The 21,290-nt window shown below is 45.2% G+C and overlaps 1 protein-coding gene across 2 annotated transcripts in view; it reads right to left on the bottom strand.

The window, feature by feature from the left end:
• Positions 1–21,290, bottom strand: part of LOC119388303 (nostrin) — a 105,515-nt gene that overhangs the window by 67,406 nt on the left and 16,819 nt on the right. Inside the window, exons 6-8 of one of the 2 annotated variants that reach the window (XM_037655999.2) lie at positions 9,220–9,444; positions 4,118–4,237; positions 3,594–3,702 (exon numbers count right to left, since the gene is read on the bottom strand). In XM_037655999.2, coding sequence (XP_037511927.1) covers positions 3,594–3,702; positions 4,118–4,237; positions 9,220–9,444 — 454 coding nt within the window. The remainder of the gene's footprint in view (positions 1–3,593; positions 3,703–4,117; positions 4,238–9,219; positions 9,445–21,290) is intronic. The other variant, XM_037656003.2, reaches the window with a different exon arrangement.

Here is a 21,290-nt window from a genome sequence, read left to right as displayed (position 1 = left end):
TCGTCCGTCGATCAACTGACAAGCGATCAAGCGCGTCGGCTTTTATACAGGCGCTGTCGAACTTTCCAGCAATATCGCTGGTGGCGCCGTTATCTCTAGACAAAGCTGGAACATTCGCGTGCGGCGCGCAATCTTAACAAACCGATCTACAACAATCGCGACGCTTCTAGAACACTACTTCGCGGACAGCGTCGAGCGTTGATAACCGTCCCTGCCGGTCAAACCCGAATACATCAAAACAAGACAAGTGGGCGTGGCAATATAAAAGGTGCAGCTACAGGGCGAGAGGACAACACAGTTGAAAGATGGCTCATCTTTGTCCAGCAGCTGTGAACAGGTTTAAAGGGAAACAAAACGTAAACTTGTTACCAGCTTTCATTGCCCACTTCACTTTTAAAGTAAAACATCGTTCATTAAAACTTGTTGCTGGGTGAGTTGGTTCATGATGCTGACAGATATAAAAGGTGCAGCTACAGGGCGAGAGGACAACACAGTTGAAAGATGGCTCATCTTTGTCCAGCAGCTGTGAACAGGTTTAAAGGGAAACAAAACGTAAACTTGTTACCAGCTTTCATTGCCCACTTCACTTTTAAAGTAAAACATCGTTCAATGAAACTTGGTGCTGGGTGAGTTGGTTCATGATGCTGACAGATATAAAAGGTGCAGCTACAGGGCGAGAGGACAACACAGTTGAAAGATGGCTCATCTTTGTCCAGCAGCTGTGAACAGGTTTAAAGGGAAACAAAACGTAAACTTGTTACCAGCTTTCATTGCCCACTTCACTTTTAAAGTAAAACATCGTTCATTAAAACTTGTTGCTGGGTGAGTTGGTTCATGATGCTGACAGATATAAAAGGTGCAGCTACAGGGCGAGAGGACAACACAGTTGAAAGATGGCTCATCTTTGTCCAGCAGCTGTGAACAGGTTTAAAGGGAAACAAAACGTAAACTTGTTACCAGCTTTCATTGCCCACTTCACTTTTAAAGTAAAACATCGTTCATTAAAACTTGTTGCTGGGTGAGTTGGTTCATGATGCTGACAGATATAAAAGGTGCAGCTACAGGGCGAGAGGACAACACAGTTGAAAGACGGCTCATCTTTGTCCAGCAGCTGTGAACAGGTTTAAAGGGAAACAAAACGTAAACTTGTTACCAGCTTTCATTGCCCACTTCACTTTTAAAGTAAAACATCGTTCATTAAAACTTGTTGCTGGGTGAGTTGGTTCATGATGCTGACAGATATAAAAGGTGCAGCTACAGGGCGAGAGGACAACACAGTTGAAAGACGGCTCATCTTTGTCCAGCAGCTGTGAACAGGTTTAAAGGGAAACAAAACGTAAACTTGTTACCAGCTTTCATTGCCCACTTCACTTTTAAAGTAAAACATCGTTCATTAAATCTTGTTGCTGGGTGAGTTGGTTCATGATGCTGACAGATATAAAAGGTGCAGCTACAGGGCGAGAGGACAACACAGTTGAAAGACGGCTCATCTTTGTCCAGCAGCTGTGAACAGGTTTAAAGGGAAACAAAACGTAAACTTGTTACCAGCTTTCATTGCCCACTTCACTTTTAAAGTAAAACATCGTTCATTAAAACTTGTTGCTGGGTGAGTTGGTTCATGATGCTGACAGATATAAAAGGTGCAGCTACAGGGCGAGAGGACAACACAGTTGAAAGACGGCTCATCTTTGTCCAGCAGCTGTGAACAGGTTTAAAGGGAAACAAAACGTAAACTTGTTACCAGCTTTCATTGCCCACTTCACTTTTAAAGTAAAACATCGTTCATTAAATCTTGTTGCTGGGTGAGTTGGTTCATGATGCTGACAGATATAAAAGGTGCAGCTACAGGGCGAGAGGACAACACAGTTGAAAGACGGCTCATCTTTGTCCAGCAGCTGTGAACAGGTTTAAAGGGAAACAAAACGTAAACTTGTTACCAGCTTTCATTGCCCACTTCACTTTTAAAGTAAAACATCGTTTATTAAAACTTGTTGCTGGGTGAGTTGGTTCATGATGCTGACAGATATAAAAGGTGCAGCTACAGGGCGAGAGGACAACACAGTTGAAAGATGGCTCATCTTTGTCCAGCAGCTGTGAACAGGTTTAAAGGGAAACAAAACGTAAACTTGTTACCAGCTTTCATTGCCCACTTCACTTTTAAAGTAAAACATCGTTCATTAAAACTTGTTGCTGGGTGAGTTGGTTCAAGATGCTGACAGATATAAAAGGTGCAGCTACAGGGCGAGAGGACAACACAGTTGAAAGATGGCTCATCTTTGTCCAGCTGTGAACAGGTTTAAAGGGAAGCAAAATGTAAACTTGTTACCAGCTTTCATTGCCCACTTAACTTTTAAAGTAAAACATAGTTCATTAAAACTTGTGGCTGGGTGAGTTGGTTCATGATGCTGACAGATATAAAAGGTGCAGCTACAGGGCGAGAGGCGAACACAGTTGAAAGACGGCTCATCTGTGTCCAGAAGCTGTGAATACGTGTGAACACTGTGTCCAGCAGCTGTGAACAGCAGCTGTCCAGCAGCTGTGAAGAAGAGGACAGGACTAGTGGTGCTCAAACTTTCAGCTCTAGGAAAACTTGCCATGTAAGAAAAACTATTTACTTGCTTTCGATTGAGAGTAAACTTGGTTTTCGATTCGAGCACCACACGAAGTAAGTTGCATTTCAATGTGAACCAGAATGACTTTTTTTTTTTCAAATTTGGGAATTTATCGCATAACAATTTCAAGGTTCAGTGGTCTGAAAATATTTTTAACACAAAGTATATCTTCCGTACAGTAAGTAATGGTTACTCAGATATCCATACACAGTGGAATACTACAAGAAAAAAAATGCAAGCACAGAAGATTTTGGCAAGATTTCTGGAGGCGTATATGGCTGAAAAATTGCAGTAATATTACTGAGCTTCGAACCCCTTACACAAATGCTTTTGCTTCATATGTAATGCTGGCTGCCCATCTGGATGGGCCATACGTTTGCGCATTCCGGCTGTACGATGTGAATTTTTTCACAGTAAAGGTAGTTGCGAGTTAGTGCTTGTCCTGTATGTGTTTTCTTCAATGTCCTGCACCGAATTTGCATTCTTAAGTTTTGCATTATGAACCAACTAGCCCACACACAAATTCTCTTAAAGACAACAATAGGTTTGCACAACATTTGGTGCAGAAGCATAGTATTCACGCAAAAAAGAGAAGGAAGTACTACAGAAATAGTGCCGACTTGCAACCAATTTTATTGCAGGAACAGACCTATCTGTTTGTCAAAACGCTTGTCCATTTCTACTGCATTTTGATGTTCTTGGTTTTGTCGGTGCAATCAAAGTAGTTGCGAGTTGGTGCTATTTCTGTCCTTGTTAATTTTTCCATCAAGCTTTTTGCACCAATAACTCGTTTGCAGCGTGATCCAACTAGCGCAATGCTTGCTAAACATGTTATTGCAGGTGCAATGCTTGAATCATGAAGAAAGGACAGGAGACACAGGCCACAGCAACAAGTTCTTCCAACTAGCCCAGCAATGCATGTTTCTGCTGCAGAGACATTGCTTAGTGATCAAGCACACAGCCCAGTAAATAATCACGCACCTTGTTTTCCTCGTCGCTCAGTGTCCAGGTCCTTTTGTAGCAGCTGCAACAGCCTCTCTAGGGCCTCCCTGCGTCTCTGGGGCTGCATGGGACTGGAGAGATCTTCGGCCTGCGTAGACAGTTGCCAGAGAGCTGCAGCTCACTTATGTAGTCTCATGAAAAGAAACATAATGAGGTTGGTGATTGACGGCTGCATAAGGCAGCCTTCAATCAAGCTCTCTTTGCGGGAATATCTTGAGAGTATAAGGTTTGCTTTGGAACATGTGTTTGCCATGCTTTTTCTTGATTTTTTTTACTTGCTCTGGGTAGTATTTATATTTTCTTCTTGCTCAAAATGCGCTTGTTGGTCTCACTTCCTTCTTTGTGTCCCGTCCCAGGGCAGTTTGACCAAGATGAACCCTTACCATGCTTGTTTATAGTTTCTTCTATAATTAAAGCCAGTCAGTGCTTGTCTCGTGTTCCTCCCACCTCGTTAGTTTGCGACATTGCTTTTCATAATACAAGCGTCCATCCTTATGACTTACGTAGAAGTCTGGCAGAAACTGCTCAGGCACATTGGGTGCAGTGCCTCTGAGGCGTACAGCGTCTTCAATGTCCTGCTTGGCATCCACATTTGCTGTCTGTGCCTGCACGCACTCGGCACACTGCAAAGACAATGTGGCCAACACTCAAAGGGGTTCACCAAACAAGAGAGTAATACAGTTGAGTACAGTGTAATGAAAGACGCCACATGGTGCCGCAGGAAAACACCAAGGTCCGTGAGAGACTGCTGACTCACTACTGCTATGTGCTTGCTACTGGAGCCCATGTTTCACTAACTGGTCCTTGCCCAGAACAAAACCTTTCAGGGTGCATTCATGCCGGCGATTGACAGACTTCCGCGACCGGCAACATGGAAACTTGTCGGAATCCCTTCTCTTTCCCGGTGTTTGTTACTGCTAGCACAACCGTGGCCACATTTTCAGCGCAAACCCCATGCTCCAACATCTTGTTCTTGTGCGCTGCTGACAGATTCAGCAGCTCAAGTGAGCGACACCACCAATTAAAGCGACCAAGTTTCATAACCTCTGTCAGTGTGCCCCTGGTGTCCTACATGGTGCGTACTTATAATATTGTCACGTGGTCGTGACGTTGACGAAGGCAGTAATCGGCGTGTTTAAGACGACACTTTTTATTTGGACGAACTTGTGCCCGGAAAACAAAAACTCAAAACAGAAGCGATATACGCTGTGCACTGATAGCGGCCAGAACAGTCGTCGGCCATCGAGTAATGTGCCAAGCAGCAAAGCACGTCAACTTTTATACATGTGCCGCCGAAGATTCCGGCGTTATCGCTGGTGGCCGTGCAAGCTCTTGAATAAACTAGACTATTTGCGTCCTGTGTGCAATCTCAACAAAATGATCTCAAACAATCGCACAAATATTGTAGCGCAGTCTGCGATTGCCAACAGCCTGTGCGGGTGAAATCCGAATAGCTCATAATAAAACATGCGGGGCAATATGCCACTATCCAGAGCAAGCCATCTTGCTCAGGTGAACATTCACTATGGCCACTGAGCGAGAAACAACAAAGCAAGGAGGGTGAAGGACCAGTGTGAGTGCCTCTTTACCACTAAATGGTGCGTGGACTTTCCAACAGCTTTGCACTTGCACACCGTAATCTACCAACACGCATCACATCACAGTCATCACACTTTATAAAAAAGGCGGCTCTCTGAAGGAAAGAGGGAAACTGTGGTGTCACGATGCCCCCAGTTTAAAGTGCCTCCAATATTTCTCGTGCGGCTGTATCAAGCTTACTTCTGACAAGACTCATGCTGGTTCACGATGCTGATGTGCATGGCAATGCGCACACAAATGCACTGTCTTCACCTGTTTCAGATAGTGTCACGCAGTGGCGTAAATCCAGAAAAATGTTAAGGGGGTACATGCATCTTGATGCGATGGCAGCCATTTTGTTTTTCATAAATATACGTCCTTTTTAATAATATAAAAATCAAAGTCGTGTTTTCAAACAAATTAAGAAGAAAAGGAGTATGGGCCTGAGGAGCCAATAATTGGCAAAGTTTGTTTGCAAGTGTAACTAGTAGGTATAGGGCTCTAGCTTATTTCTAGCTGATATGCCATTCGGATTAAATCGTCAACTGAAAATGCAAGCACTCTTTTTGTTATAACACCTAAAAGAAATGATTTTATTTAACTTCAGCTCCAACTGTGTATCCTGTTAGCCTCGCACGATTCACCCATGGAATTGTCCTTGCAAAGCGTGTTTATGTTCACCAGTGATATTTTTAATAACACAATTATATTATACAAATCGCAGTCATACTTAATTGTCAATGTCTTCCACCCAATCATATGCATAAATAACGTTAGATGATCGGGAATTCTTTACTTTGCGCTTTAAAGGCCAGCATAATAAACATTTGCGGCATGTCAGAAGTCACCCGTTACATTTCAGAAAGCGTGACCTTTTTAAACCAAAAGCAGCTCTCACTCTTGTACTTTGTTTCAACTCATTGGAAGGGCTTCAGATTTCAGAGTTGATATTAAGGAAAGTGCACTAACCTTAACTGTCATGCAATTCAAATATGATGTTTGAACGGTAAATCTCAAGGGGGGACACTTGCAAGGGGTGTCCCCCCCAGCATGAATACAAGGGGGGGTCAGGACCCTCCTGACCCCCCCATGATTTACGTCACTGGTGTCACGAGCGTTTGCAGTGAACCACGCATAAAGCACAAATGACCAGGCAGACAAAAGGTGGAAAACGACATTAGGTGTGCTGTCTCAAGACCCTTCTTGGAAAAACACCAACCATGCAGACTTGCCTGGTCTCCAACCTTTTGGTGAATGCCTTGCCTGTAACATTTGGTGGAGGTGCTGGGTAGGGGGGGGGGGGGTCTGTTTTTCCCCGTTCCACATAAGACGCAATTCTCGGTATTGACAATTTGCTACTGTGTGGCGCCAGTGTTGATTGCCGAAAAGCAGAACTCAATATCTGTGGAAGTGTGTCATCTTCGCTCTTGGAATCACCCCAGCAAGAGAGTGTGTTTTGTTTCCAAAGATGTGCCACTTTATCCGCTATGCGGGTTCCCGTCGTCTGCTTGTCTTCTATCAGTGCTTCGTTCGATGCTGATTGTCTCTCTCACATGCCTCTTCCTACAACTGAAGGTGATGCCGACAACTTTGATTGCTTTTATATAGTCTTCGGAATTTCTGGACATGGATGTCTTCACATCTGCGCAGCATAAGGATAAACCTAGAGTTGCTTTTCACGGCCGCACAGGAGTCCGCTGCAGACAGTCGTTTTCGCTTACGTCACAGCGTGCTGTATAAAAACGCCAGGCCTGCGCTGAAACCGCAGCACAGTCACAGCGAAAGCTTGAAGAGCGGCGTTTTTAGAGCCCGTTAAGCTCTCTTGGGGTTACAATACAAGTACACTAGAAAGGTACCCACTACGCCATAAATCACAATTTTACAGCGAAAGCTGTTATGACATCATTTCAACGGCCGTTTTTGGTGGCGTAGTTGTCCGCCGCCGCCGCCGCCGCCGGTGTCCGTAACCACTATCGCTCGAAATAAGAAAAAAAAACGAAATAAGAAAAAATTTCCAGGATGGAACGGGGTTCGAACCTGGGCCCTCTGCGTGGGAGCCCAGTGTTGTACCTCAGAGCCATGCCGGTGCTTGGAACTGACTTTCAAAACGACGCTATACAGGCTTCATGTTCAGAAGGAACCACATTAACATCTGTAATTTAGTGTGGTAGAAGAGTGGAATAACAACCACGCATCACACAACGCGAATTCTGTAGCCAGGCGTCACACAATGCGAATTGCGCAACGAGTGGGCTGTTGGATGCTTCCAACCCATTACAAGGGGCTCTGCAATAATTCTTCATCGTCATCAGGCACAACACAAACAAAGTGCGCATAATGCCTTACATGTTTTTAGCGGGTACCACGGCTCTCCGTTGAATGACGATAAATGGCATAGTGGCTGCTTCCCTACTTCACAGAAATTATGATGATTTATAGCGTAGTGGGTTCCTCGCAAGGGCACTTGCACTGGTTTCCAAGGAAGCCCATGAGCCCATCATCGATTTCCTCAGGGTCTCAACTAAGTACTTCCCCCCTCTCTCTGTCTCTCTTTCTCACGTCAATGTATGTTATACTGCATGGTGGGAGAGTTAAATAGCGACCGGGCGTCACACAATGCGAATTACGTAACTGGTGAGCCGTTTAAAGCTTCCAACCCATTACAAAGGTCTGAGCCACAATTCTTCATCGTCATCAGTCGTCACGTAAACAAAGTGCACATAATGCCTTACATATGTGTAGCTGGAACCTCGCTTGGAAGCATGGGTTGGAAGCATTCAACAACCTACTCGTTGCGCAATTCGCATTGTGTGACGCCTGGTTACAGAATTCGTGTTGTGCGACACTTGGTGCTTATTTTACTTTTCTACCACGGTATATTGCATATGCTAATGTGGTTCCTTCTCGACATGAAGCCTGTATAGGACCTTTTTGCAAAGCACTTTCAAGCACCGGCATCGCTCAGAGGTTGAATACTGGGCTCCCACGCAGAGGGCCCAGGTTCGAACCTCGTTCCATCCTGGAATTTTTTTCTTATTTCGTTTTTTTTTTTCTTATTTCGAGCGATACTGGTTACGGACACCGGCGGCGGACAACTACGGCGCCAAAAACGGCCGTTGAAATGATCTCATAACAGCTTTCGCTGTAAAAAGAACTACCAAACTACCGGTGCGTGCTATCTTTTGGTTGTGCCCAAGAGCCCTTGTAGTCAGGTGTCATGCACAATGGACCAGCTTCCGGCCATCCTGGATGCACAAGAACACTCTAGTGTGCTCAGGGATGCTTTTACTGGCCCTGGATGTGCAACGATGCCAAAAAGTATGTCGCCACCAGCTGCACCCAATGTCAGTGGAACAAGCGACCTGCTTGACGTGGCGTCTCGTTGCCTTCAGCCGGCACCCCCTTTTGAACAAGTTGGAAGAGACCTTCTGGGCCCTTTCCTGCGATCCACAAATGGCAATCGCAAATCACGGCCCATTATTGGGAGTCGGCAGCACTGCCATCGGCCACAGCAAAAGACGTTTCCATCTTCTTGCTGTTATCCTCAGACAGGGACCTCCTTGCATCGTAATCGGTGACCATGGGCTGCATTTCAATGTGGTCAAAGAGACCCTCCATCTGTGTTCATCTAGCTTCCATTATTGCACACCATACTATCCACAGACTAATGGTCCAGCTGAACGCACAAACAGAGTGCTTGTCAACATGCTGTCCATGTACGTCATTCTTCTTTTCCACCTCTTTACTGCCTGGTCATTTGTGCTGTATGCGTGGTTCATGACAAACACTCGTGACAATAGCTTGTGCAGATGTCCACAGGAGAATTATTGGAGGCATTTTATATTAGTAAACTCGGGGGGGGGGGGGGGGGGGGGGGGGGGATCATGCGTCAGCAACACGCCACTTTCTCTCCTTCCTACTGAGAATCGTTTTTTAGAAAGTGGGGTGTTGGTAGGTTGCATGATACGGCCCATGCACCTTTAAGCAGTCACAATGGCCTCGAGCTATCTTTGAAAGCAAACTTTACCTGCACTGTCTGCGGAGCCATGTGCATCAAGTGCTGTGCGTATCTGGATAAGGCAGTGTTCAGTGCCTGCAGGCGCTCCTCTTCCAGGGCCTGCAGCCAGCCCGCTGTCTGGAACAGCAGGGTCTCCCACTCCTGGCGGGCCTGCTCGGCCGACATGCAGGCCCCGTAGTATTCACCTTCCGCCTTGCTCAGCGCACTCTCGGCCTTGCGCCGCTTGCTCTCCAGCTGACAAAGCAAAAAGGTGCTTTAAAGGGACTTTACTAAAGGCACATGTTCAGTCGACGATTGCTGAAATAGCATTCCAGAAACCTCGTAGTGCTTGCCAAGGAAATGCTTATTTTGAATGAAAATCACATTTTAGTGGTCCGCACAGCATTAGCGCACTTCAAATCGCACGCCTGGAAAGGCCTCCCAATGTAGCATTTGCCTTGCCCAACGTTGCCCGCCTTTACTGCCCGGCAGCCGACACCGTGGTTTCTGCTCTGAAGGGCATATTACACAACATCATGTGGACACGACATTTTGTCGAAGTTTTCGTTAGGGCGACTTTCATGAGTGGAGTGCAGCCCTGCGAAAATGGAACTTTTGCACAACCTGCGCCTTTCTCCACTGTAACGTCAAGTTCTTTTTTCCATGAATCAAACAGAAATGCAGACACAGCATTTTATTACGTCTTCCAATGCTTGGAATGTTCTTTTTTTATCATAAGTATCGTGAACACTGGCAATAATTTGTAGTCGGGACTCTTGACTTCATCGGAATCGTTCCAAAACGTCCCACTGGTGGTGCACATAGTGTCCTACACTTACCTTAATTTCTCAATTACTAGAGCATTGCTGTTGATAATATTGACGTCTTAGACGTCCTCAATGATTGACCTTTCACTCTGACATAAATTTTTATTTGCCTTTAGTGTCCCTTTAAGTGTTCTTCAGCCAAGCCACCATTAAAGCTAGGACCCCTGACACCAAAATTGAAACCTCAAGATGTTTGTGTCGCCTGACTTTCCTGTATATGGGGGCACATCTGACCGATTATTAGTGACGAACGTTGCCTTTAAGATATCTTAATTTGGTATTAAAGTAAGCATGAGTGCTCATTTGAGCTGGCTGCACCTCACGACATCCTGGTATGACGTAGATCGAGGCCCCGCGTGACGTTTCACAAGTAAAGCAAGTATTGTGGACGTCACAGAAGGTTTGTGGGGTGCACGTGCACAATACGACGACTGGCACCTGGCGAGGCCTATTGTTTCGCATCCCTCTCGCTCTGTTGTCGGCCTGCTCTTGAGGATAGTTTTCGTGAGGGGACATGCGCTTAACAGGTTTACCCCATACCGAGGCACCCACATACATTCAATCTCTACCGCGCGTGGGGCCCAGATTTGAAAACCGCGCTTTCAACGTCACCACAGCTTGAGTGCATGTGGTTTTTGGCGCTCCCCCGCATGGGGCGCTAGCTTCTTGTGGTTTTTAGGCGGGTGTTTTGAAGCGATGCTAAAATGGTCACAATTAACTATGCTAGAATTAGTTATATGATAAGCTAGAGCATTTACGATTTAACTTAGGGATTACCAAACACAAAGATACAAATTACAGTAAAAAAGTCACCAACAAAAATTTTGCTGTCAAGGGTCCTTTAAAATCTTGGCCCAGAGTGGTGCTACACTGATGTCACATTCACTGAACTAGCCAGGGGGATTATATATACGTGTGCACGTACAAACAAGCGTATATATACATGTGCACATACAAACACATGAAGAAACATACTTTAAGGGGGGTCGGACCTTTTCCCGAAAAATATTTCTGGCTATGCCCCTGCAGTGAACCACTTGCAGCCTGATGGATGTGCAACATCAAAAAATGAAAGAGTTTCTGTCTGAAATTGCATAAAATCATGGTTATTCCTGCTTCTGTTTTGCATCTACAGTACGGTGTCACAAATGTCAGCCACGTTGGTTTGAACAGTTGGTTTTATGACAGAACAGTCCTTATCATTCGCTTAGTAAGGCTGCACTTAAAGATCCAGAAGCATTTGGAAATGCATTTTATGTGCTGTTTAACAGGTTGCTCTTCAGAGCTCTCTTTAAATTCTTGATCAATTTTAATTAAACTTGCCAAGTTTATGTACATAAGTCAGCTGATTACAAATATGCAATTATTATTCTTATACAATATGTAGTTTTTAAAATATGAAACATTTGATGTGCCTTAAACCAGGCAGGATTTTCCCTTAGCTGAAAAAGGTAACTCAGCAAATTAAAATATTTTGGAATGAGAACCATATGTAATAAAACAAGAATGGACGTTCCAAACCAACTTGAACAAATGTTATGGTATGCTGATCAATCACAAGCGAGTGTTCAACATAGCACAATCCTTTCTCAAATAGCTTTAGAGCATCCATTCTTGTTTTCTTGTGTACAGTTCTTTGTGATATGGTGGTCTACTTTGCAATTCTCCAAGTTTAGGAAAAAGCACTTGAAATGTTTCATATTCAAAAGACTACCTATTGTAGTGCAAAAATAATGGCATATTTAAAGTCAGCACACAAATATACACGAATTCACCATGTGTCATCAAAATCAATCAAGAATCTTGATTTTAACTTATGCATCATTGTCATTTTGAAAGAAGGGGAATGGATCAATGGCTCGTTTCTTTCTTATGGAGCCAACAGACAATGAAGGAATGGGGGACATCATTTGTACTTTTAACTGTAATTATTGACATCGATTAAAAAGAGAACTTCATTCCAGAGTTGTTCATTCACTTCCATTCATCTTGCTCCCCAAGGAAAAGCTTTTTTTCAGTGTGCAGGAGAGAGGCACACTAGAACAGGTCTTACTTGTCAAGCAGCCACCATCAGGTCATGGTCAATACGTGCTACGCACATGCCAAGATTTTCATTCTGCTTTCCCTATAGAGAGGAGGAATATCAGGTGGGCTAGACCCTACACATGGGGAGGGCTCCTTTCTGGGCTGATCTGCTCTGAGGCCAGGCTCCCAAGACCAGGCCAATCATCGAGTCTCCTCGTGGCACACCCAAGAGTCCAGCGATATGGTTGGGGATAGTGGCACAGGAGATACACCATTGCAACTATTGCACATGGACCATACCAATGCAACAGCTGAATAAGGAGTTGGTGAACGCTACACCGACCCACAGGCCGACACAGCATTGTAGTGTCAGGTCGAGAAGTCTTTGTTGGCAGTTGTGGCTGTAGCAACGAATCAAGGTTCTGTGGGCAACAACTGGGGTAGTAAGGAAGCTAGTTGGTACGAATGCATTGTGGACTAGCACATGAAAAACACAAGCAAGAGAGATGATACAGGCACTACCGCATTTACTCGAATCTAGGCCGGCCCCGATTCTAAGCCGACCCCCGAAATTCGCAAGGCCAGAAAAGAAAAAAGCCTATTCATTGTACTCGAATCTAAGCCGACACCCCCACTTTCGCACATCGTTTTTTCGAAAAAAACATCGGCTTAGATTCGAGTAAATACGGTAACTTTCAGGTGATGTTTATTTTCAGAAATGACTGACAGGGATAAGACGCCATGACCAGTTGTATGTATATATGTTGTCTTTCTGAAAATAAACATCAGTTGAAAGTTAGCGGCTGTATCATCTCTCTTGCCTGAGTCCCCGTGTGTGTTTTCTGCTATTCCACAATGCAAGTTTAGCAGAGAATTGCAGTGCGTTAGCGTGGTATTATGCGCAACCTGGCACAGTTCTCTTGCAGCGTCTACTCTTGACAAGGGTTCGAACAGTGTGGGGGCGCATTTTGTATGAAGCACACCATAACAAGGCCAGGTTGTCTGCACATTGTCTGCACAGTATCAGTGATGTGACTGCTATGTAGATACCTGCAGTGGCGTCATCGACTGAGGCCATTTCAGTGCAGCTAAAACCTCACTTAGGAGCAGCACCTTTTACAGCAGTTACCAAGCAAACATTTTCAAATGCAAATATTTGTCTCTAAGTTAGACTAGTTGTACTACACGTTTAAAAAAATAGATTATGCACAAATACATGCACCTTTACTTATGATACACGGAAAAATTAAATGAAGTTACCGCTCGTTGTTCTTATGCACACAGCCCTAAGTTTTTAAGACCTCAGGCCACCTAACATTTTCCCAGAATCCACCTAACATTTGTGAATGAGTCTGACTTTCACTGATGCTTCAGTTACAGTACTGGGAGCACAAGCTTTGCAAACTTTCTCTTTACAATCCAGAAGAACTATTCTGATTGCATTCAAACTACAACTAAGGGCTTCGCTGCATGAAGCGCCTGCTGTGCTGTTTTTACAGAGAGAATCCTGGTTCATGGACGGCTATTAGAAATTGACACAGCTTGCATTTGCGGTGTGAGGCTGGAGCAGAGCTGGGCGGCTTTCCTTTTTTCTTTCCGTGTCCCCCTCTTCCATCTCTCTCTGTACTCATTCTTGACTCTGTACTCATTCTCTTGCCCATCTAAGTCATTGCATCCCACGCCAGACAAGTCAGGTGTTCAGGCAGCAAATCAGAACATGAAGAAGAGGACGAAGTAAGCGCGCAGTTCACGATGATGATAGTTTTTGCGAAGGCGAATTGGGGGTTTGCTGAGCTTAAGCAGCCTTGCCGTTAAAATACAGGGTTTAATAATTTGTCCCTTGTGCCTGAAATCTAATTCATGCTTCATAAAACTTGCGGTAATGGGAGGCTTTGTATTTAACTACGGCAAGTTCTCAAACACGGAATGTTGCGGCGGTCAAGAAACAGAATACTGGAATGCCCTGCTTTCTCTTCCAGTCTCCTGCAGTGCGTCGAATTGTTGATAATTGTCTGGTGATTGTATGGTCAGACTTGACTTACAAGTTAGGCACTAACTTTTATGGAAGTATACATTACAACAAACAAACTAAGATGAGGACAATTAAAATGGACACCAATAACAAATGTTCACATCAAAGCAAACAAGACAAAAGCAAAACTTGCAAAACTTGGAGGACGCTTGAGCTTCGCCTTCAAGAGTAGAACGCGATAGCATAATCGGGCCCCGTGCGCATCGCCTTCTCAAATGCTAACCTGACTTTGGTTCTCGGTGCATGCCTCAACGTGTCATAAGAAAACCAACGACTGTGTGCATCATCATCATCATCAGCCTGTCTACGCCCACTGCAGGGCAAAGGCCTCTCCCATGTTCCGCCAATCAACCCGGTCCTGTGCTTTCTGCTGCCACGTTATACCTACAAACTTCTTAATCTCATCTACCCACCTAATTTTCTGTCTCCCCCTCACGCGTTTGCCATCTCTTGGAATCCAGTCAGTTACCCTTAATGACCACCGGTTATCCTGCCGACGTGCTACGTGCCCGGCCCATATCCATTTCTCCTTCTTGATTTCAACTATGATGTCCTTAACCCCCGTTTGTTCCCTGACCCACTCTGCTCTCTTCCTGTCTCTTAAGGTTACACCGATCATTTTCCTTTCCATCGCTCGCTGCGTCGTCCTCAGTTTAAGTTGAACCCTCTTTGTAAGTCTCCAGGTTTCTGCTCCGTAGGTAAGTACCGGTAAGATGCAGCTGTTATATACCTTCCTCTTGAGGGATAGTGGTAGATTACCATTCATGATTTGATAATGCTTGCCGAATGAGCCCCAACCCATCCTTAGTCTTCTAGTTATTTCACTCTCATGGTTCGGCTCCGCGGTTACCACCTGTCCTAAGTAGACGTACTCCTTTACAACTTCCAGTGTCTCGCCACCTATCGCAAAGCGCTGTTCTCTGCCAAGATTGTTCCACATTACTTTAGTTTTATGCATATTAATTTTCAGACCTACTCTTCTACTTTCCGTATCCCGTTCAGTAATCATGAGCTGTAATTCGTCTCCCGCGTTACTCATCAATGCAATGTCATCAGCGAATCGCAGGTTACTGAGATACTCTTATCCCTAACTCTTCCCAATCTAGGGCCCTGAAAACCTCCTGTAAACACGCGGTGAATAACATTAGAGAGATCGTGTCTCCCTGCCGTACGCCCTTCTTTATTGGGATTCTGTCGCTTTCTTTATGGAGGACTATAGTGGCTGTGGATCCGCTGTATATTTCTTCCATTATGTTTATATAGGCTTCGTCGATGCCTTGATTCCGCAGTGCCTGCATGACTGCTGATGTCTCCACCGAATCGAATGCCTTCTCGTAATCTATGAAGGCTATGTATAGGGGTTGGTTGTATTCCGCGCATTTCTCTATCACCTGATTGATAGTATGATAATGGTCTATTGTTGAGAATCCTGTACGAAATCCTGCCTGGTCCCTTGGTTGATTGAACTCTAATGTCGTATTAATTCTGTTAGCAATTACTTTTGTAAATAGCTTGTAGACAACGGACAGTAAGCTGATGGGCCTGTAATTTTTCAGGTCCTTGACGTCCCCTTTCTTATGGATCAAGATGATGTTGGCATTATTCCAAGATTCTGGTATCCTCCCCGTCGAGAGGCACTTCGTATACAGGGTGGCCAGTTTCTCTAACATAATCTCTCCACCGTCTTTCAATAGGTCTGATGTTACGTGATCCTCACCAGCTGCTTTGCCTCTTTGCATTCCCTTTAGGGCTTTCTTTACTTCTCCTGTCAATACTGGAGGGATGTCAGATTCCTCTGCGCTATTACTCCTTCTTACGTTATCATCCTGAATGCCTCGGCTGCTGTACAGATCTCTGTAGAACTCTTCCGCTACCTCAACTATTCTATCCATATTGGTTGTGACCTTGCCTTCCTTGTCCCTTAATGCACACATCTGATTTTTGCCTATGCACAGTTTTGTCTTCATGGCTTTGAGGCTTCTTCCGTTCTTTAGAGCATGCTCAATTCTCTCCATACTATGCTTTCTTATGTCGGATACTTTACGCCTATTGATTAACTTCGAAAGCTGCACCAGCTCTATTTTGTCTGTTGCATTTGAGGCTTTCATAGCTTGACGTTTCTTAATGAGGTTTTTCGTCGCTTGGGATAGCTTACCAGTGTCCTGTCTAACGACTGTACCCCCGACTTCCACTGCACACTCCTTGATGATACTAGTCAGATTATCATTTATTGCGTCAACGCTAAGGTCGGTTTCCTCGGTTAAAGCCGTGTACCTATTCTGAAGTGAAACTCTGAATTCCGGAACTTTCCCTCTCAGAGCTAGTTCATTAATATATATATATATACGGCCGACAGAGTGAGCGAGGCAGCCCCCCCACTCGCAAACGAGTTGGTACGCGACTGTACTCCAGCATGCTCCAATGATCACACACAGTTGCAGTGGTAACTTAAATAAGATTTTGCAAGCCCGTTCAGTCTTCTTTTTCTTCCAAAGACTGCAAGAACGACATCTTGGTGCATGCTCGGCGCAACTATATGAGATTTTTGCAAAAATGTAGCAGGATACAGCAGGTTTCACCTCTTGGCGCAGTTTGGCACGGCTATAACATCACTGTATCTGTGACACAATACAGTTCAGACCAGTTGGCGTCAAAGACCTAGACAGCTGGCGTATAAAATAAAACAAATGAGGCTCATTCTGTTCTGCCTCCAGAAGTGGAACATGCCGTTGGTACCATATCCGTTAAAAGATACAGGACAATCAGCAATACTGAAATTAGCCATAATCAGATCTTAAAGGGACACTAAAGGCAAATAACAATTTATGTCAGAGTGAAAGCCCAATGTATGACAACTTCTAAAACGGCAATATTATCAACAGCAGTGCCCTACTTACCGAGAAATAAGCTAAATGTATCACATGACGAGCGCCACGAGTGGGACATTTTCGAAGTGATCCCGATGACGTAGGGAAGTCGGCCTACAATAAATCACTAGTAATCAAACTAACAGCAGTAAAAAAAGAACATTCCGAGCATCAAAAGACGTAATAAAATGCTGTTTGTTCGTTTGCGCTTGATTCATGGAAAACAAAACGTCCGTGGCGTTGCCATGGGGAACGGCGTGCGTGGTTCAAAGGTTCCGTTTTCGCCGAGCTGTGCCTCGCCCGTCGTAGTTTCGGGATCGCGTACTGCCGTGCGTGTTTTGCGCGCTCGTGAAAGTCGCTCTGACAGAAAGTTCGACAAAATGCCGCATGCTTGTGATATTGCCGGATGCCCGAATGGTGCACAACGCCAGTGCTGCAGCAAGGAAACCGGTGTGTCTTTTCACTGGGTGCCGCGGAATGAACCCTTACGCTCGAAGTGACTTAGTGTCATGCCATTGCGCCAGTGTGCTAAACAGTCAAAACCTCTGCATGTGTGCTCGCTGCACTTTCGTACTGAGGATTACGAGACCAACCGCAACTTGGTGACGGCTTTGAATGTGCCCATCCGAGCAAGTCCTTGCCGCAGCGCCGTTGTTGCTACTGTGGGTCCCACTACTTCCGCTCAGTGTCGATCGGCGGCCGCGCAGTAAAAGCGGGCAACGTTGGGCACGGCAGCAGTGACGTATGAGAGTCGTATTTTCAGGCGAGAGATTTGAAGCGCGCTAATGGGATGTGGACCACTAAAAACGTGATTTTATTTCAAAATAAGCACTTCCTTGGCACAAAAGCAGCGCTACGAGGTTTCTGGACCGCTATTTCAACAATCAACGTCAACTTAATATTTGCCTTTAGTGTCCCTTTAAACAGTGTTCTAAATGTTGGTAGATACTAGCCTTCTCAGTGACATCGATTTCCTGAATGACTGCATGCAAGATCAGCGAGAGGTCTTGAGTACTGCTGCCTCCATGGCCACTCACACTTGTTCTTGACATAACAAGAAGACCAAATCGGGTGCTGAAATACAGAACTAGACTGGTTGTCGAGTGGGCATTACCCCTGCTGGAAAAGACGCTCAAGGCATCACCAACAGTACCCAACAACAGTTTATGGCAGCGTTGTACATCATGCAGAATAAAATGCAGTGCGTAGAATAACTATGTAAAGGATTCTTGTTTACAATAAAACAACGTCCAGCCAGGTACGCCTAAATGAAAAAGCTGGGCCATGCCTGGCCAAGCTTTACATTAGAAATACAGTGTGGATAGTATTCGAACACACTGCCGCATACTCGCAATGCAGGTTCAAGCTAGTCTACAACATGGGTAAGGTAGACTCGGCGCCTCAAATACATGCAAATCACATTAGACATCAGATGTCAGCATTGATTGTGTGTCGCTGATCCAGCTAATTAAATACAGTAAACGCTCGTTATACTGAAGTGACCGAGATGGCAGAAAAATTGGATAGAATTGGCCATTCGATAGAAGTGACTACTCCATAGCAGCTAAATATGTCGAGCTTAAATCACACTACAACTGCAAGGACGCAAGATATTCAGAGAAGCAAACCATTATTGAGGTGCAAAAAAAGGCAGACAGCCCCATTGCATTTTTGCCAGGCAATCCCTGCTCCAGTTTGCTCATGAACTGCGTGAGGCCATAGTTGCTTCGTATACCTTGCACTTTGTTCGACTGTTGAGCCTGGCTGTTCATCCATCGGCTCTGCCATGGGGCCACGGAAAACCATGTCAACTGTTCCCAGAGCGACACCGTCAGCCAACACGAATGAGTTGCCTTCTTTGCTGGCAGTTCTATGCAAGAGAGAGCCACGGCTGCTGGATGAAAAAGCGCACGGGTACAGCCTGCCGCGTGCTCTGAAACCAGTTTGACAGGGCTACTTTCCCGGACCACCGCCGTGGCGCCACCGGGATCACATGCGCAGCGCGCTTGCGGCAGTTATGCTTGAGTGCGTGCGTCTTCATGTGATGCCCGAAAGCTTCTAAAAATCAATCTAGCGCATACACATCAGTTGATTACCGATATTTCTTGTACATACTTGCAGCTCTTGGGAATTTTTGGTCTTCCCTTGCCCAAGATGCAACTTCACGCACTGATCGCTTTTTGCGGAAGTAATCGCGTTGGCATATTTTTCTGGTATCCTAGAAGACCACAACTAACCAGCCTGGAGGCGCTGCACCTTTCCTAATGCATCGAAATTCTTTGTTTTGGCTCTGACTATGTTGCTTCAGATTTAATCATTTCGTTTTGGAAAAGTGATCTCAAAAATTGCAGCGGCCACTGTTTATTTTACACAAAATAAGATAAACTTTTTCCTTCCTCCAAACATCTTTAAAGTACACATAGGATATGGTATTCCATGCTCTGAAATGAAATAATGCTTAGCATGTGTGCGACCATCTCATAGAAGGAGATTCGAGCCACTTTGAAATTTCAGTGACTATATCCTCAATACTGACAATTGGGCGAGCTGTTACGGATTAATTAATATGAAAACGGTCAGACGGAAATAGTGATGAAAAGGCTGAAAAACACACGAATACAAGTGCTCGCATTCCTGCGGTTTTCAGTATTTTTGTCTCATCCCGTCACGCCATTTTCATGATAATGTAACGAATTCAACAGTGAACATAAAATCTGTACAAAATGTGAGAAGTTATTTTATTTATTATCAATTCAGGGATCATCCCTGCTAGCAGTTGCAAACGTTGTTGCATCCAGTGGCTGTGACACCACCTTTCCATTTTCTCTTATCTCTAGTTTTTTTCTAGTTCCCACCTTTCAGCTCGCAGCACCTTTGTCATCGGTTCCAGTTGTTTCCGAACGCTGTCTCGTTGCGGTGTGATGCGTTGCCCCGTAATGCCATGTGGTACGAATGTTGGTTGCTGTGAAAAGCGCGTGTATCCCTTTCATTCAGAGAGTTGGGTTGTCTGTGGTCATTTGCAGAATGGGGACACACTTAAACTTATCTTGGCAAAATATGCGGAGACAAAAAATTGCAGGAAAGCGGCTGGTGGGCGATGACAAGGGTTTATTTTAAACAAATATACATGGCAGCCAACACACACGTTGAGAGCCACTCACAGGGACAAAGTTAAGGTGGGTCGCTATTGACAGCTATACGGTAAACAACAGAAAAAGAAAAGGGGGGGGGGGGGCAATTTTTGGCTTCCCTGTCTACTTCCAGTCTGTGCAGACCATGAAACCTTTCGTTTTCGTCTTTTGACGTTAGCCACTGTACAGGTACTGGCAAATCTTTGTTGCACACCTACGTGCTTGTCTTCTGGCAGTCTCCGTCATGTGGTGCTGTCATCTATTGCTGTTTATTTTTTCTCTAATGTATTGCTACATGTAGGCTGCCGGAATTTATAACGGGGAGATGTATCCAGAAGGACATCAGGAATCGGTGTGATGATGTAGTCCCCATCCAACACGGATGAAGTCGTTGCGAATTCGGCGAATGTGAGGGCTTTAGGCAGTAGGCAGATGAAGTCCGTGGTACAGAGACTGTGTTGAAGTTCGGGGTGAATATCCGGCTGAAGAGGAAGGTCCAAGCAAAGGGTATCAGCGGAACAGTCTATCAGGGCAGAATGGGTCGACAGGATGTCCATCCCTAAGATTAGGTCATGAGGACAATTATGGAGCACCGTGAATAGGACAGGAACATAGCGGTTGGCGGTGCGTATGCGAGCTGTACACATTCCAGGGACAAGAACAGTTCCGCCATCGGCGATGCGTACAGCTTTTGTAGTAGCAGGTGTGAGTACTTTTTTCAGTCGGCGACAAAGACGAGGACTGATTGTGGACACATGAGCTCCAGTATCGACTAGTGCATCAAAGAAATACCATCCACATGCACATCGATGAGGTTCTTGTTCGTAGGAAGCGTCAACGGAGGATTTGGGTCAGACGGAGGTGATGCAGCACTACCTCCAGGAGCTGCACGATCTAGTTTTCCATCGGGTACGAGGCAAAGTTGGGCGGCAAGGGATGGCAGCGTGGTTGGGGTGACGGGGAATGACTGCGTTGAGGGGATGGCGAACGAGCAGGAGAGCGGCTGTTAGGTGTGTCAAAAGCAGGGTCCGTACGGCTGGGTGAATAATTGCAAAGATCTTCATATGGGCGAGAAGGCAAGAAAAATTGGTTCCTATATGGCGGCGTCTAAGTGGCACGGCATTAGCGGGAGACATGACCAACACGGTGGCACCGGAGGCAGATCGGTTTGTCGTCGGGTGTTCGCCATGCGGTTGGGTTGCGAGGACGTGGGGGAACG

Source organism: Rhipicephalus sanguineus, chromosome 3 (genome assembly GCF_013339695.2).
Source record: "Rhipicephalus sanguineus isolate Rsan-2018 chromosome 3, BIME_Rsan_1.4, whole genome shotgun sequence".
Lineage (NCBI taxonomy): Eukaryota > Metazoa > Arthropoda > Arachnida > Ixodida > Ixodidae > Rhipicephalus > Rhipicephalus sanguineus.
The sequence above is the reverse complement of the archived record's forward strand: the minus strand, read 5'-3'. Positions and strand labels throughout refer to the sequence as shown.